Genomic DNA, 19237 nt, shown 5'->3' with positions numbered 1-19237 from the left:
TGGGTCGGTGGTTCTTTCTGGGGTTTTCCCGGGTTCTTCCTTCACCATTAATACTGGCCGCCATGTATAGCCTATCGTGCGCTGAAAAATGGCATTAAACCATACAACAACAACAACAGAATCTATTATTGGCATTCATTTGGCATTTATTTCTTATAGCGCTTCACCATTACTGACATTTTTGTGGATTAAAATATTGTCAAGTATTGTTATTTGCAGTGAAGCAAGAATTCTTTTCTATAGAAACAATCAAATATATGAGTTTTTATTAAAAGCTGCATATTTCATGACATTGAAACTGATTTGCAGACACAAACGGACATTTTCGAAAATTAAATGAAGAATCGTAAAATTTTATTTGCTAGTTTTGATCATGATTTTCATCATATTCAACAAATAGGGACCAATTATTTTGGTATTTTTTTAAGAAATAACACAGGATCCACACCTGACCCCCACAATGTAAGTGGTTTCATGTGTTATCTGGGCACAATTTATCAAGGGAAAGGTATATGATAATTTGTTAGATAAAGCATGTTTATTTTTAGATAAAGTTGAACTGGTCCAAAAGACTTTAGGGTGGCACTCTGTTTAAGAGACATGCAGCCATCATTCAAAATGGAACACACTATATAAAAAAATTCTGATGTTTTAGTTCTACTGGTCTTAGACCAGAAGAGCTAATGGGATGGTCTGTTGTCTATTGTCTGATGTCCGATGTCTGTTCATCTGTTAGCACAAATTTGTTTGTGTCACTTCTCCTAAACTGCTGGTAGGATTGCCTTGAAACTTTACAAACACACACATCCCATGGTCTAGTTGGTCGTAGATGGAAATGGTTTTGCTCAGATATCCAGTATGTCCACCCCAATGGCCATCATGAAAATCTTGCTACTCCTCCTGAATAGATGGCCATATCAGCATGGGGTTTTCATGTGGAAAGACTTCTTAGTTGGTCCTAGATGGAAATGGTTCTGATCTGACAAGTGGCCATCTTGAAAATCCTGTTAGCTTGTTCTTCTGATTGGATGGTCATGTCAACATAGGGTTTCACTACAAGGTTTCTGATTGGATGGTCATATCAACATAGGGTTTTCACTACAAGGCTTCTGATTGGATTGTCATATTAACATAGGGTTTTCACTACAAGGCTTCTTATGATGGCTAGTTCTTCCTAAATGAAAATGGTACAAATCCAAAATCCAGTATGACCACCAGGGCAGCTTGAAAATCTTTTTATTGCTACTCCCCATGAAAGGATGGTCATATCAGCATTGGGTTTTCATGTGAAAACTCCTCATAATTTCTAAAATGAAAATGGTGTTGATCTGATCGGTTCCAATTTGGCTGTCATGGCCGATCTTGACATGTTGTTATCGCTATTCCTGAATGTATGATCACATCACCATCAGCTTATGGTTTTCTCAAAAAGATTTTATGATGTCCAGTTGTTTTTTTAAAAAAATCATGTTGATCTGATGTCTAGTATGACCACCACAAAAATATTTTTATCACTACTCCTCTCTGAATGGATGGTATGTCAACATGGGGTTTTCATCATAGACTTTTTATGATACCTAATTAGTCCTAAATGAAAATGGGTGTTAGTTGTACATCCATTATAACTGATATGACAGCTGTCTTAAAATAACCCTGAATGGATGACCATTATGATATAGTGTTTTCATCTCAAGACTCCTGATGATGTGCACTTTATCCTAAATGAAAACGGTGCCAAGCTGACAAGTATGTATCACTGCTGCTAATTTGAAAATCTTGTTATTGCTGAAGAATGTCAGAGATGGTTTCAGCACCTGACAATTAAACAGAAGAAATGGTCTTATCTCAATTCCTGGAAGTTCATTTCACCAGTAGAGCATCAGTCTATTTAAATGATGCTTACAGATAATTTTAGCATACGTTGTAACAACAATGTTATAAAAATATCTTTATAAAAATAACTGTGAAAATATCATGGTTGTGGAAAAAAATAGATTCTCTTTATCATACACCTGAAGACACATCTCCATGGTAACAGTACATGTAGATCCTGCTAGTGGCAACAAAAAAATCAACAACAATTGTGCTGCACATGTCATGTCTCTTTGCTTGGATGTCCGTTTCACTGTCCACCCTAGATTAATGTGAATGGTAAAGATTTTTAAATGAAATCTTTGTTGAAGTTTTTACAGGGGGGCTCAACAAAAGAGTCTTTTATGGTAAAGACTGCTGTTTTTATGTCCACAGGATTCTGTGCAGGGTTCAGACCAATTTGCAGACAGCCTTGTTCGAGGAGTGCACAGCATGCTAGGAAATGTAATTGGTTAGTACCATTTCTGTTTTTGTGACTACCGTATGATGCCCTGTTCAACATTCAGCGATACTTTTAATTCTGCATAAAATTGTTTCAGTGCAAGTGTTCAGACATCATAAAAAAATGGATATATTAGTGAACACAAGTTTTGATATTTAAATTCCTATCAAGATAAAGAAAGCTTAGTGGCAACTCATGACAACAACAAGACAGTAAACTTGAGTCTACAAGAGATCTGTGTGGTCTGCAGTCCTTTATCGAAAGCTGACAGTAGCATTAATTTATTACTTATTTCATCATCATGGATCTGTCTTTTATTAAAATCCAGCAATAATATGAATGTATCCTAACCCTTTGATTTATAACATTTAATCATCATGTATTTGTACTCTGTCTTTCATTAAAATCCAGCAATAATATAAATGTATCCTAACCCATGATTTATAACATTTAATCATCATGTACTTGTACTCTGTCTTTCATTAAAATCCAACAATAATATGAATGTATCCTAACCCATGATTTATAACATTTAATCATCATGTATTTGCACTCTGTCTTTCATTAAAATCCAACAATAACATGAATGTATCCTAACCCATGATTCATCAATTATTTCATCATTGTGGCTCATGTGAGGCAACAGACAGCTCACTACTTTTATTTTCTTGTCTCTCATGTGTCGGAAGATCTCAGTGTTATAAAATATTAAAGTTTCAAATGCTTTTAGCTTCAAAATTTGTCTGTTCGTCACCATTAATGTTTGATTTTCATGAATTCAGATTATGAGAGAAAACTAAGTAGAATTAGTACCAATATATTTTTCAAGACAAGGCATTTATAGGAACTAAAATGCAGTTTAAATTGTTTTCTTTATATTGTTGGGTGTATATATTTAGTAAATTAAATTTCATTATCCTGTGCAAGATGTTATAATTTGTTCTCATTCATATTGCTTTCATAATAGATCATAAGTTACATAGGATCATAATTATAGGTGGCGCTGCAAGCTCTTTAGCAAGGATTACTGGTTCCCTTGGCAACGCCCTGGCAGTTCTCTCCTTTGACAAGTCCTACAAAAGTGTAAGTACATGTTTGTCATGGCAGTTTTGAATTTGAATATATCAGGTTCAATTAAATATAAATGTTTCAATTCATGAACTTTATGAAAATCCAAATCAGGCTTTCAAGTGACCTTACTTTGCCATACCTTACCTTATATTTTCATTAGACTTTCTACTATTCTCAGCTTTTCTTCAAGTACGTCCTATAATACTGTCATTTTAAAACTTTGAAGTCATTCTGGTTTTTTTAATCCATTTAATATGTATCAGCCATCATGGAGAGTCCCTTTCCCTCTCAGTTCTTTCTTGTTACCAATTACCTGTACTCTGATATGAATTTGCCATGGCAGCCTGTTCAATCTAATGTGCTTTATGGGTGATAGATATGTCTACTCATCTGAACTGCAGTTTCATATAAAGGTTGTCTGCTGCAGCTGCAGCATGGAACTGGTTTATTCTTGGAAAAAGATTTCTGCTTTAGCGGAGTAGATATGCAGTTAGCGATATAGTTGTTTTGAGTACAAAAGGTCAGTCATTTGTATGATTCTGCCCTACTTTTCTGTCAAATTTCCATCTTTTCCCTACTTTTAAAAATAAAATAGCCCTACTTTATGCCTACTTTTTTTCACAAACAGGTGCTTGAAAGCTTGTATATTAAAACATTTGTAAAATTTGCTCTGTCATTAATATTTGTTACCCTTATTATACTAACATGAAGTTCATCACTCATAATGAAAATGTCATTGTTTAAAAGGAATACAGATTGTGTAATGAAGTCTGTTTTCACGTTAATGGAAAACTTATATGTCTGATTTTATTGTAGAGACTTAAGCATAATTTGTGCATTAGAATGTTTTAGTAGCATTAAAACTATCACCATTTAATTCACTCCATAAAGAAATGGAGAATTATATAGGAGCTGCTTTTATTATCAAAGTTAAGTTAAATATAAGCATAAATGTTGAGTGAATCAGCACTTGAAACAAATTAATAGCAACCTGTGATAGACTTGTATCAGGGTGACATAATTAATAAAATTATGGATGTGCCATTTTTAACTATTTTTGTTTTCAGAGGAGGAGAGCTGCTTTTCAGCAGAGGCCCTCCAATCTGCCTCTCAGTCTGGTGCTTGGGGGAAAAAGTTTTGTCATGGGTGTTTGTTTGGGTCTCTCAGGAGTTGTACTTGACCCTGTCAAAGGTAAGTAAATCCACTTGGACAAAATATGAATAAATGTACATTATATGCTCTCTTAACTGGTCATACCTATTCAGATTTTAAATGAAGACAACTTTTCTAAGAGATGCTTAAGTAACTACAATTTTATCCATATCTGATACATTGACCTACCCTCTTTAACAGTTCAATGCCCCACCCCCATCCCATCCCCACCCCAACCAGCAACCACCTACTTTTACAGCCAGTGCCTCTTACCACCAAAGAGTTTGTGCTCTAAGGTACCCTTTAAGAAGGCTACCCTTCCATTGTGGCTAACTGCCTGCATATTAGTGTTAAACATAAAATTTAACCTTTACAAATAGATACATATTGTAGTGTACAGATAGAAATCTTGTGAATATTTGGTAATTTATAAATCAACACATTGTAATCTCTTTAATGAAGGATAGATCCTTTGTGTCTTCTGAAGACATGAGGGTGGGGGCATATGCACTGAGGATGTTGACAGGACCTGCAGCAGTGGCAAGGTGGATGGACAAGCAATGCTCAGAGCCATCTGAGGGAAGCTCTACCAAAGCCAGGAGGGTGTTTCTTGTTTCTGATGGTGAAGCCCACTCCATGCTGGCAGGGCTTCTCAGGTTCTTGACCCTTCCAGAAGAAGGTGTAGTTTTCCTCTCTGAGGGAGCCACTGCAGGCGAGCCTGGTTGTTTGGAGGGCAGCCATACTGATATTTAGTCTGGTGAGCTCTCTGTGGATGATAGCCATCTTCCTGGTGTCGTCCACCTCCCTGAGGTCGTCACAGGTGACTGTGCACATGGTGCACACGTTCCTGCTTGCAAATCGAAGAACTGGAGTCTTCTTTGTTGGTTTCTTGTTTCTTTTGTCTGGTGGAAAATCTGTATGCTTGTCATGCAGAGCAACACTGAGCTCCAGACACCCAATGCAGCAGGCAGACATTGGAGGGTCAACACCCTACTAACTTGGGGATGCCCGTCTTGAGGCAGGCAGTTGTTGGCCAGTGGGACACAATGAATGCTCTCACCATCAAATCTGACTCTAGGTGCCTCTTCCCTATGCCAGTCAGTTGTTACTCATAACCTGTAGGCTCCCAGCTTCCATGTTGTTTCCTCACTCAGTAGCAAGGCTGGATTGGCCTCTCCAGGGTGCAAGCCAGCCTGGGCATAGAGTATGGAGATCCTGGGCTGCCCAGATGTCAGGATCACCCTCTTATCCTTGCTGGTGGGGTCCAAAGGAATGCTGAGCATGACATTTTGCACCAGTTCAGATGCAGGAGCTGCCAGAAGGAAGTCATAGTTGACACCCAGCCACCTTAGGGGCTCCGCTTCAGATTTTCTGTCAGAGTTTATTCCCATAGTCTTTCCTTCTCTCAGAGATGTCCACAAGGCAGTGGAGCCATCATCCAATGGCTGGGACTTGGTGGGTTTGGAGTCAGTATTTCCTTCTCCTAGACAAAATGCCTGACAAGGCTAACAATCTCCAACTGGCCAGGTTTTAAGTCAGAGTTTTCCTTCTCTTAGACTGGCTGCCTGCCAAGGCTAATGAGCCCAATCTGCCCACCCAGTTATTCCACTGGGCACTTAGTCATGCCACACAGCAGGCTCTGTGAAAACAGGTAGCCCCACGTGAAGGTGCTGCTGTGGACACAATAGTGTAGGAGAGGCCGTATACAAGTAACTTCCTGCCCAGCAGAGCCAGACAGTGGTAATGCAGTGATCACTACACCTGGAAAGGAGAGGCTGTGACAGAAAAATAAATAAATTCCTTTGTATGAGGGCCTCAAGTTAGATTAGTTCTTAGCTAATTGTGCTACCCTCTTTAAATAAGGTCATTATTATTATTATTATTGTCTGGAAATTTGAAAGATCTCATCACAGCACACTGTACCAGCCAAGCTCTGAATTTCTCTAAATGAATACCTCAGGAAGCAAGACTTTGGGCAGTTTGTATGGTTTGAAGAATGTCCAGTATCTCAGGCAGTTTGTATGGTTGTGAAGAGTGTCCAGTATCTCAGAAAGTGAGACTTTGGGCAGTTTGTATGGTTGTGAAGAGTGTCCAGTATCTCAGAAAGTGAGACTTTGGGCAGTTTGTATGGTTGTGAAGAGTGCCCAGTATCTCAGAAAGTGAGACTTTGAGCAGTTTGTATGGTTGTGAAGAGTGTCCAGTATCTCAGGAAGTGAGACTTTGGGCAGTTTGTATGGTTGTGAAGTGTGTCCAGTGTCTCAGGAAGCGAGACTTTGGGCAGTTTGTATTGTTGTGAAGAGTGTCCAGTACCTCATGCAGTTTGTATGGTTGTGAAGAGTGTCCAGTATCTCAGGAAGCAAGACTTTGGGCAGTTTGTATGGTTGTAAAGTGTCCAGTATCTCAGGAAGCAAGACTTTGGACATTTTTTATGGTTGTGAAGAGTGTCCAGTATCACAGGAACTGAGTCTTTGGGTAGTTTGTATGGTTGTGAAGAGTGTCCAGTATCACAGGAATTGAGTCTTTGGGCAGTTTGTATGGTGGTGAAGAGTGTCCAGTATCTCAAGCAGTTTGTGTGGTTGTGAAGAGTGTCCAGTATCTCCAGAAGTGAGACTTTGGGCAGTTTGTATGGTTGTGAAGAGTGTCCAGTATCTCAGGAAGCAAGACTTTGGACAGTTTGTATGGTTGTGAAGAGTGTCCAGTATCTCAGGAAGCGAGACTTTGGGCAGTTTGTATGGTTGTGAAGAGTGTCCAGTATCTCAGGAAGTGAGACTTTCGGCAGTTTGTATGGTTGTGAAGAGTGTCCAATACTAATATGATACTACATCTTTTGATAAAGATAAATGTCAAACTTTGTTCACTAATATCTATCCAACAGGTGCACAGGAGGAGGGAGTGGAGGGCTTCTTTAAAGGTATAGGTAAAGGCATCATGGGATTGCTGACCAAGCCAACAGGTGGGGTACTGGACATGGTCAGTATGGCCTTTGATGGAATGCATAGGTGAGGGAACCATCTAGGTCTATATGACAGTATGCATCGTATCAATTCTTTTGGATACTGTATTTAATTCCAGCAAGAAAGTCAGCCAAGAGTCATTGAGAATATGGCTTTTATAAACCTTAATTGATCCATGATTACTGATTCTTGATTTCTCAACATACAACTGGCTAGAGAAAATATACTAGTTGGGCAGTGTCCAGTGCTTTTGCTATTTAATCCATCATTGTGTAAACAAAGTCATATTTTGTAATTGTGACTTCTCACGTAAAGTAAAACCCGACTATAACATGCTTCACAATAACCTCAGTTTGCCTGTTGCTTGGTTATGTTGCAACTCCCAGATTTAAATAATGCAATAATTTTGCAAGTTCCTAAGTACTACAATGCTTTAGTGCCAAAATAAAAACAAGTTTGACTTAAAAATTTGGCAAAAGTGTTGTATTCATGAAGAAACCGAAAATATAATCACTGCTGCTTGCTTATATTTCTGAAAGTCATTAGCTTCTTAAAAAGCTGATGAATCAAATTATTATTGAACTATGAACAATAAAGCACTTGTCTTCTTTGCATTTGTCTTCAATCCATCCTGTGTACAATCATTGCTCAGTCAAGGGTAAACAATAGCGAACATCAGATGTTTGCTCTGTCATCAGGCTTACACAATAACTCTCCAAACAATGCAGTCCCAAAATGATTGTCATCCAAATTATAAATCAATTAATTTACATACCTGTTTAAGGGAAACAATACACCATCATTGCCTTGTCAGTAAACCATTATATATACACCAATTGAAATAAGTCTATAATTGCCCAAATCATCAGGAGCACTTTTGATCATTGCCACATACATGTATGACCTGCCCCCCCCCCCCCATCTTAATCCTTTTTGTTTTCTTGTCAGAAATGCAGTCATGTACTGCTCCTATTTTTTGCTCTGCAGTAGTGCAAAGTCACAGTTGTAAACAACAGTCATTTGTTGTAATGCTTACACTGAATGAAATAGAACCATTTAAGTTTTAGGGGTGGAGTGATTTGTTGTAATGCTTACACTTAATGGAATAGAACCATTTAAGTTTTAGGGGTGGAGTGATTTGTTGTAATGCTTACACTGAATGGAATAGAACCATTTAAGTTTTAGGGGTGGAGTGATTTGTTGTAATGCTTACACTGAATGGAATAGAAACATTTAAGTTTTAGGGGTGGAGTGATTTGTTGTAATGCTTACACTGAATGGAATAGAACCATTTAAGTTTTAGGGGTGGAGTGATTTGTTGTAATGCTTACACTGAATGGAATAGAACCATTTAAGTTTTAGGGGTGGAGTGATTTGTTGTAATGCTTACACTGAATGGAATAGAAACATTTAAGTTTTAGGGGTGGAGTGATTTGTTGTAATGCTTACACTGAATGGAATAGAACCATTTAAGTTTTAGGGGTGGAGTGATTTGTTGTAATGCTTACACTGAATGGAATAGAACCATTTAAGTTTTAGGGGTGGAGTGATTTGTTGTAATGCTTACACTGAATGGAATAGAAACATTTAAGTTTTAGGGGTGGAGTGATTTGTTGTAATGCTTACACTGAATGGAATAGAAACATTTAAGTTTTAGGGGTGGAGTGATTTGTTGTAATGCTTACACTGAATGGAATAGAACCATTTAAGTTTTAGGGGTGGAGTGATTTGTTGTAATGCTTACACTGAATGGAATAGAAACATTTAAGTTTTAGGGGTGGAGTGATTTGTTGTAATGCTTACACTGAATGGAATAGAACCATTTAAGTTTTAGGGGTGGAGTGATTTGTTAGTATAACATGTCATTCTACATGCACTAGGAAGAAAAATACAAGTTTAAAGACTGTTTACTACGCATATCATTTACAGTTAAAATCTGATAACTGATGTGATTAGAACTGTTACACAACTCTGGCAACTTCTTTAAACATATGAAAAGATGACATAAATTAGCAGTCATTGGCATTACACTGAATCAGACCTGTTCAAATCTTTTTGAAATTTAAGTTATGCACAACTCATTGCATTGCAGTCCATATAATGATGATGTATACACAACTCATTGCATTGCAGTCCATATAATGATGATGTATACACAACTCATTGCATTGCAGTCCATATAATGATGATGTATACACAATTCGTTGCATTGCAGTCCATATAATGATGATGTATACACAACTCGTTGCATTCAGTCCATATAATGATGATGTATACACAACTCATTGCATTGTAGTCCATATAATGATGATGTATACACAACTCATTGCATTGCAGTCCATATAATGATGATGTATACACAACTCATTGCATTGCAGTCCATATAATGATGTATACACAACTCGTTGCATTGCAGTCCATATAATGATGATGTATACACAACTTGTTGCATTGCAGTCATATAATGATGATGTATACACAACTCATTGCATTGCAGTCCATATAATGATGATGTATACACAACTCGTTGCATTGCAGTCCATATAATGATGATGTATACACAACTCATTGCATTGCAGTCCATATAATGATGATGTATGCACAACTCATTGCATTGCAGTCCATATAATGATGATGTATACACAACTCATTGCAGTCCATATAATGATGATGTATATACAGCTCGTTGCATTGCAGTCCATATAATGATGATGTATACACAACTCATTGCATTGCAGTCCACATAATGATGATGTATATGCAACTAGCTGTGAAAATGTGAGCTGTGGTGGCTCAGTAATTAGCATATCAGATTCGTGACTGAAAGGATGTGGGTTCGAATACTGCCTTCACACCAGCCTGGTTCAGCTACCATGGTGTATCCTTGGCAAGGCGCGTCACTTCAGTTGCCTCAGTACTAAATAACCTATTTGTGTCTCTGTACCATAAAGCATCAAACCAAACCAAAACAAGCTGTACATTGATTACCTTGTTGTAATTTGGAAAGTTTGAGGAAAACAAAGTGATATTTATTGAGATGTTATAAATAATAAAAGGATCAGTGGAGATCAATCATTGCTTATGACTTGCACTTTGATTTTAATAAAGAACCAACACAGAGACAGACCAAAAAATTATTTCAGCATAACTTTTCCTTATCTCATTTAATTATTGCATTTTTCAGTGTTTATTAAGAGGAATATTTAAGGGAAGCTCGTGTTTTGTTTATTTTTTTTGGTGTCAATTCAAATATTTCAAGTTCAGCAATACTTGTCAGCAATACTTGTCAATCAGAATTTAAGTAGTCAGTACAGGTGAGTATCGAAAGTCCTGAGTTTGCATATCTGTTGATTGTTCATTTTAAGTACATTACGTAGCTAGCATCCTATATAAATTTCAGTTGGTTGTTTATTTCAAGTACATTACATTGTCAGTATCCAGTATAAATTTTAGTTGTTTATTTTGAAGTACATTACATAGTATCCTGTATAAATTTCAGTTGATTGTTTTTTTTTTAAGTACATTACCTTGTCAGTATCCTGTATAAATTTCAGTTGGTTGTTTATTTCAAGTACATTACCTTGTCAGTATCCTGTATAAATTTCAGTTGGTTGTTTTTTTCAAGTACAATCCATAGTATACTGTATGAATTTCAGTCAAAGTATTTTTCAAGATTATTACTTTTTAGAATCTTGCAATGTCTGCTTTAGCATTTTTTTATCAGACACAAATCAGACCCTTGGGGCACGTCCTACAGTATGAATGTTTCACAAGTTAGTATGACTGTAATACCAAAACATCGATTAGTTTGGATTTTAATATAATCTAGCAAACACATTTTAGAAATTATGTTTCTTTATGCATATTTGTAATTGAATTATAATTACAATGTGATTTACTTGTGAGTAGATGTACTGTAATTATTTACACTCCAGATGCCAGTTTATTATACATTTATATTGAATTCTGCCAAAAAATGAAATATTAAATAATAACATGACTATTTTAAGTGTTATTTCATATGCATCAAGTTGGTAACAGTATCACTGAAGTCTGTAGTTCTTGCACCCCCACCCCTGTTGGATATTGTACAGTGTCACTTTGTGTTGTTGTGGGGTTATGCTTTGCTTTTTGTATAATATGATCACCATCACAGGGTTATTTATGTTAATATACCCATATCAAATTTTTTGTTACATGTATCATTGTGTAATGCATATAATAACACCTAACAATATCACAGAGCACATCATACCATCATGGAAAGGAATGGCATAACAACCGTGGCATCAAAATGAATTTCAGTCATTTCACTACATTATTTTTCAATTTGGTCAAATAAAATAAGTATTTTTCTTATGCAGCCTTTCCTTAATTAGACAAAACTTTGGATTGATGATACAAACAAAAGGTTATACTTTAATGGTCAACCACTCAGAGGTCAACCCAGATAAGAGGTCATGATTTGTCTGTTCCTTAGGGTTTTGATTTCTTCATTATGAGAGTATTAAAATGTACCAAACTATCAGAATCTTGCAGTCCTAACTATAAACAGAGGAACTCTCAGCATTTACATTGATTCAGACTGCATGGATCACATGGTAGTCGGTATTAAAATATTTAATACTATGTCTGCATGCTTATAAGTCAAATCCAAGTGCATATTGCACAGACCTAGAACTGCCATTGCATAAGGTGCCAGCAGATATGGATCTCTACAGTTTATTGCTAATAATCAGTAGAACAAGCAGTCTAAACCGTGATCTACCAGTGCATTGTATGATAACAGATCAGGGTCTTTGTTGTTAGTAGTTGGAGTCAATTCACAAGTGGGTATATATGATAGTTATACTTGCATTATTGGTTACTCAATTAAAATACAAATCCTTTCTGTAAAGTCCACTTTAGTGGAAGCTCATCACAATGATCACTTTGTCCATCAGTATATCCATCTATACTTGTGTCTGTCCACACCCAAGATTAACTTCAGTTGTAAAGATTTGTACTTTAAGCTAAGCTCGGAGGCAGGCTTTGCAAACATGCCATGGTCAGCTTCTTCTTGTAAGTTAATTGATACACTAAAAACTACATGGTATATTGGTTAATTGATACACTACAAATTACATGGTATATTGGTTAATTGATACACTACAAATTACATGGTATATTGCTTAACTGATACACTACAAATTACATGGTATATTGGTACTACAAATTACATGGTATATTGGTTAATTGATACACTACAAATTACATGGTATATTGCTTAACTGATACACTACAAATTACATGGTATATTGGTTAATTGATATACTACAAATTACATGGTATATTGGTTAATTGATACACTACAAATTACATGGTATATTGCTTAACTGATACACTACAAATTACATGGTATATTGGTTAATTGATAAACTACTAATTACATGGTATATTGGTTAATTGATACACTACAAATTACATGGTATATTGGTTAATTGATACACTACAAATTACATGGTATATTGGTTAATTGATACATTACAAATTACATGGTATATTGTTTAGTTTTAAGCATGTCAGTCTTAGTTACATGAAAATCTCCCCTTCCTAATAACCAGACCTTTTATTTCCATATATTTGTTATTGTTATAAAATATTCAAGAGCATAATTTAAATACAAAATCACATGACTCACTAGAAATAATCTTTTGATATTGTTTTTAAAGTTATCCTCAGAAAAGGTTTCATGAACAACTTTGTTTTTAGGGCTGCAGAATTAGAAGGTGGCGTCATCCATAGAATGAGGAAGCCGCGGTTCATCAACCAGTATCTGGTGAGTACATCTTTACCGGTGTTAGAGAAAGATTTGCATGCATCATTTATCTCTTGTATTTTATAGTTTCCAATAAACGTGAATCCATCATAATTACCAGGTAATTTATTTGCTTGTTATGATAAGACAATACAATTGTTATACATTAATGAAAGAAAGGTGGAATCTTTTATTTTGTACTTTGGACATAGCAGTGCTATATGTCTAATCCAGTAAGTGAATACTATATGCCGATTGTAATGAAGTTTGAAAACAGATTACACAGCATGAATGGCCATAGAGAATCAAAGACCATTGATTTATAGTGTCAAAGACAATTGATTTATAGTGTCAAAGATCATTGATTTATAGTGTCAAAGACCATTGATTTATAGTGTCAAAGACCATTGATTTATAGTGTTTTATTGATTTTAAAGCTACACGGCTTCATGAATCCTGTAAAATATGAAGTTCAGTTCTTATAATTATAAAATAGTAATGAACCTCCAAAAAAACCAAAATAACAATATGACATTGCAACCATTGTTTACAAGTATTGTCAAAGAACTCAAGAAGGGCACATGAATAAAGTGAAGCTCAGGTGATTTTTCATTTCTACTTCATGTTTAAGGGGGAAAGAGAATGGAGAGAATTAAGAAAAAATCTGATCAAGTGGGCATGATCAATTGCTTGTGACCCTAGCAGGCATGCACTAAAATGTTTCTTTAAGAGAGAGAGAGAGAACATAGTGCCCTTATAAATTAATTAGGGTTGAAACAGCACACCTGCTGTGTATCAGTATGATTCATTATAGATAACCTATTTTACATTATCAATGCACATATTTATAAGTTTCCTTAATGGTATGGTGCTGCCATTTTATATATATTGACAAATTGGTTGTATTTCTAGCATGCAGATTACAGACTTCTGTTCCTATGCCCTTCTTATCCATGACAAGATAAAAACAAATAGTTCCAAACAGACTACCTGTTAGGTGTCAAATGATTTTTATTCTACCATATGAGCTATTTCAGGCAGTTCCATTTGATCAGATGCAAGTATCATCTTGATCACCACACCATTTTTTGGCACAGCATGAATGCTTTATTGGCACTTTCACTTAAATTTGGATGGCATTATGGTGTTATCTCCAAAACAAAAAATAGATCAGTTTCCTTATGCAAAGGAAATCTTATCCAGAACAAGCCCCAGTTTGGAAGCAGAGATGACTAATGACCATTTCTTCCTGCACATGCAAAACAACTGACACTGACACAAAAACTCATTTCTAACAGTCAAAAAGGAAATCATTGACAACAGCTAATACCCTTCTCTAAGGTAACCATAACTCGTGTGGTTTAGAATCTACCCCTTGCAGATTCAGTGTTAATTTTGTTATCCCGTTTGCATGTTCAGTCACAGATTTCATATATCAACATAAAAGAAGACATTGCAAACTTGTTACCAATGTATGATTGAAGTAATTTGCGGATCATTCAATGGCACACAAATTCATTGTTGCTCTGTTTAAATTTAGTTTGGGTGCCAATACTTCTGGCATGTCACACAGTGTGGCATGTCACACAGTGAATAAGCTATAGTTTGGTGATTGGTGAATATTGTTTTACTCTCAAACATTATCCACCAATCAGAACAGAAGGAAATATCATTTTGTATGGTCCCATTTGGCTTTGCAGCCCATGATAAGATAATGTTTTCACTTCACTCATAATAGCTATAGGGGATATGTACATTTTTAAGTAGATATAAGAAAATGTTTCAAGAATAAGAGATAGTATTGTCACAAGTGGAAGAGCTATGTTTGAGAATACAAAAATGTTTCCACTTCAGCAGTGAAATATTTTTGTTATGTACTAAAACCCCACCAATTTATTTATATATATGGCAAAACCATTGACTTTCATGTCATTAACAACTGTAAAATTATAAAAATAAAAAGTTCTGAGATGTACAATAATTTTAGTATACATACCTTTTACAAATTTATCTTGTACCAACAATGCTCCATATTACGTATTGTTCAGCTTAGTGGCTGTTCAGATAAAAATGAGGCAAATTTTATTTTCATCACCACATTTTGTATGGATTAATACAGTAAACATTGTTGGGGTGGGGGTGTAAATAGAAATATAGCTGTATGTATCTCGTAACGGTGACATATTACAGAATTCAAACATCTTTACATTAATGATTTAAATAATTGCAAGCTTACTTGTATGGATTTTGGTTTTTATTTTGTTCATTTCTGATGGTAAAAGTGAATTTTAGGCCTTGGCAACCATGCAGTCCAGTTCATACAAATTTTGATTGTCACATAATTTTGGTTTGCAGTTGACACTCATCATTGCCTGATTGACACTCATCATTGCCTGATTGACACTCATCATTGCCTGATTTCTCCATTTTCAAGCAAGATTAAGATTGTGTTGATACAGTTTTATTACTGCATTTAACCAAGATTTTTTAAATGTGTCCGTTTATCACAGAGAGAAAAAGGCGTACTGTATGGGTGACAGAATACTAAATACCAACAGTTCATGTAAGTTCAGTCACTAATAATTTACAAGATTCATGTGGAATACTAATTTTTTTAAAAATTAATACCCGAAGCCAAGTTTTTCATTTCTGGTGTTCATTTTTAGTAATTTTTTAATGGTGCCTCTGTATTGTTTAAATAAATGTATTTAAGAGCATCTACAGTCTGCAGAGAGAGAGAGAGAGAGAGAGAGAGAAATAAATGTGTGTTTGTGTTGTCCTGGCATGTCCCCTGTAAAATGTTATGATGATATATTGTGTATCTAAAATGAAAATCCCTTTATGGCTAGTTCTTCTAAATGGGTGCTTGTGTTGTCCTTGAATGTCCGCTATAACATGTTATGATGATATATAGTGTATCCATAATGAAAATGCTACTAACCTGACCACACAAAATGGCTACCATGTTGGTAATTTTAAAAATTGTGTATTCACTTCTCATCCTCAAAAGACAGTCAACATGGAATTTTCTCTAAAACTCTACTTGATGTAATCAATAGTTGGAATTTTCTCTAAAACACTACTTGATGTAATCAATAGTTGGTCTCAAACAAAAATGGTGATGATGTGACCTTTCAATATGACTACCATTGGTGATTATGAAAATCTTGTTACTAGGGTTATTCCTCATGAACTGTTGGTGACATCAGTATGGAGTTTTCGCTAAAATACTTTCTGAACTATATAGTACTATATTAGTATAATGACTATCAGCAATATTACCATTATGGCCATCTTGAAAATCATTTTATGAAAACTTCTTCTGAACAGATGGACAAATTTATACGGGGTTTGCACTATAAGAAATATGTAGCTGGTCCTGAATTTGATAGGTCTAATCTGACATTATCCAGTGTAACATCTATAGTGGCCATCAAAATAAGTAGCGTTTTAGCTAATCTTCTGGAATAAATAACAACAAGGAGATTGTAATTTTATAATATCTTGTGTTGCAGGGTCTGTGGCCATATTCAAACCATCAGGCAGCTGGGTACAGCTTACTTATGAATCTAAACAGAGGGCAGTTTGCACAGAGTGATATCTACTGGGCGCATGCCCCACTTAGTGTGAATGAGCGAGCTGATGTCTTCCTTATTACAGACAAGTATGTTGCAGCTAAATACTTTGTTCTTCATACAGTCCTGTCTTATTCATTCTGTTCATATAATATAGTGTGAGCATTTTATTACAGGTCCATACAAATCTCATTCATTCTGTTCATATAAACATTTCTAAACATCTAGATTATCCAATTTATCCCTAGATTAATAAATGTATTCTGTATGTCATGTTTATTAGGCAGCTTATAAGCAAGTATATATGGTAGTATGCCAGTATTGTGTATCTTAATGAATAGTATGTCAGTATTGTGTATCTTAATGAGTAATATGCTACTGATGTGTATCTTAATGAGCAGTATGCCAGTACTGTGTATCTTAATGAATAGTATGTCAGTACTGTGTACCTTAATGAGTAATATGCCAGTATTGTGTATCTTACTGAGTAGTATGCAAGTACTGTGTACCTTAATGCGTAGTATGCGCATTCTATTTTAATGAGTAGTACCCTAGTACTGTGTATCCTAATGAATAGTATGCCAGTACTGTGTACTTTAATGAGTACTATGCTAGTGATGTGTATCTTAATGAGTAATATGCCAGTACTGTGTATTCTAATGAATAGTATGCCAGTACTGTGTACTGTAATGAGTATTATGCTAGTGATGTGTATCTTAATGAGTAATATGCCAGTATTGTGTATATTAATGAGTAATATGCCAGTACTGTGTATCTTAATGAGTAGTATGCCAGTATTGTGTACCTTAGTGAGTAGTATGCAAATACTATTTTAATGAGTAGTACCCTTGTACTGTGTATCTTAATGAGTAATATGCCAGTACTGTATACCTTAATGAGTACTATGCTAGTGATGTGTATCTTAATGAGTAATATGCCAGTACTGTATACCTTAATGAGTAATATGCCAGTACTGTGTATCATAATGAGTAGTATGCCAGTACTGTGTATCCTAATGACTAGTATGCCAGTACAGTGTACCTTAATGAGTAATATGCCAGTACTGTGTATCTTAATAAGTAGTATGCCAGTATTGTGTACCTTAGTGAGTAGTATGCAAATACTATTTTAATGAGTAGTACCCTTGTACTGTGTATCTTAATGAGTAATATGCCAGTACTGTATACCTTAATGAGTACTATGCTAGTGATGTGTATCTTAATGAGTAATATGCCAGTACTGTATACCTTAATGAGTAATATGCCAGTACAGTGTACCTTAATGAGTAATATGCCAGTACTGTGTATCTTAATAAGTAGTATGCCAGTAATGTTTATCCTAATGAATAGTATGCCAGTACTGTGTATCTTAATGACATATGCCAGTACTGTGTACCTTAATGAGTAGTATTATGGAAATATTTTCTTCCTTCAAGTAGTGACTCAGGTGTTAGCTTTGACTCACAGCCAGTAGGTATCAGGTTTAAATCCTGTCATGAACAGCTGGCATGGCACATATCTATGCAGGGCACTTGATTCCAATTGCCATGAGATCAGTCCTCTGTACCAGTCTGTATCTATTGTTGACTACTCCGTATAGCTCCTGTTGGTGACGGGAATTTATGTTCATGAGTAAATACCTTGTTCAGATGCAGCATTACTTGTAGTTACATATTGTGATACCTCTGAAAATATCTATTGTAGTTTAAATGTTGGTAAGTGCACAGTTTACAAACAACAGTAGTATCTATGTCAGCAGTGACTATGAAATAAATTGCTTCATATTAATGAAAAGCCGTTAGGGAAATCTTTTCCTCCTTATTGATGTTGGATGGGCCGGTAAATTTGCTCATCAAAACTTATACAGAGTTTTATGAAAAACTCACTCAGCAGATTTGTACAGATAAGAGTTTTGAGTGTAAAAAGCTTGATTTGTACAGATAAGAGTTTTGAGTGGGAAAAGCTTGATTTGTACAGATAAGAGTTTTGAGTGGGAAAAGCTTGATTTGTACAGATAAAGTTTTGAGTGTAAAAAGCTTGATTTGTACAGATAAGAGATTTGAGTGGGAACAGCTTGATTTGTACAGATAAGAGATTTGAGTGTTGAAAGTGTGATTTGTACAGATAAGAGTTTTGAGTGTAAAAAGCTTGATTTGTACAGATAAGAGTTTTGAGTGTTAAAAGCTTGATTTGTACAGATAAGAGTTTTGAGTGTTAAAAGCTTGGTTTGTACAGATAAGAGTTTTGAGTGTTAAAAGCTTGATTTGTACAGATAATAGTTTTGAGTGTGAAAAGCTTGATTTGTACAGATAAGAGATTTGAGTGGGAAAAGCTTGATTTGTACAGATGAGAGTTTTGAGTGTAAAAAGCTTGAT

General features: G+C 35.4%; 1 protein-coding gene across 1 annotated transcript in view; it reads left to right on the top strand.

The window, feature by feature from the left end:
- The window catches only part of LOC149801160 (intermembrane lipid transfer protein VPS13A-like), a 354720-nt gene that overhangs the window by 322284 nt on the left and 13199 nt on the right, over positions 1-19237 (top strand). Inside the window, exons 77-82 of the mRNA XM_089956772.1 lie at positions 2248-2323; positions 3312-3397; positions 4453-4576; positions 7413-7536; positions 13243-13309; positions 16804-16952. Of these exons, the coding sequence (XP_089812898.1) occupies positions 2248-2323; positions 3312-3397; positions 4453-4576; positions 7413-7536; positions 13243-13309; positions 16804-16952 (626 nt within the window). The remainder of the gene's footprint in view (positions 1-2247; positions 2324-3311; positions 3398-4452; positions 4577-7412; positions 7537-13242; positions 13310-16803; positions 16953-19237) is intronic.

Source organism: Sinohyriopsis cumingii, chromosome 4 (assembly GCF_028554795.1).
Source record: "Sinohyriopsis cumingii isolate HCF-2022 chromosome 4, ASM2855479v2, whole genome shotgun sequence".
Lineage (NCBI taxonomy): Eukaryota > Metazoa > Mollusca > Bivalvia > Unionida > Unionidae > Sinohyriopsis > Sinohyriopsis cumingii.
The sequence above is the reverse complement of the archived record's forward strand: the minus strand, read 5'-3'. Positions and strand labels throughout refer to the sequence as shown.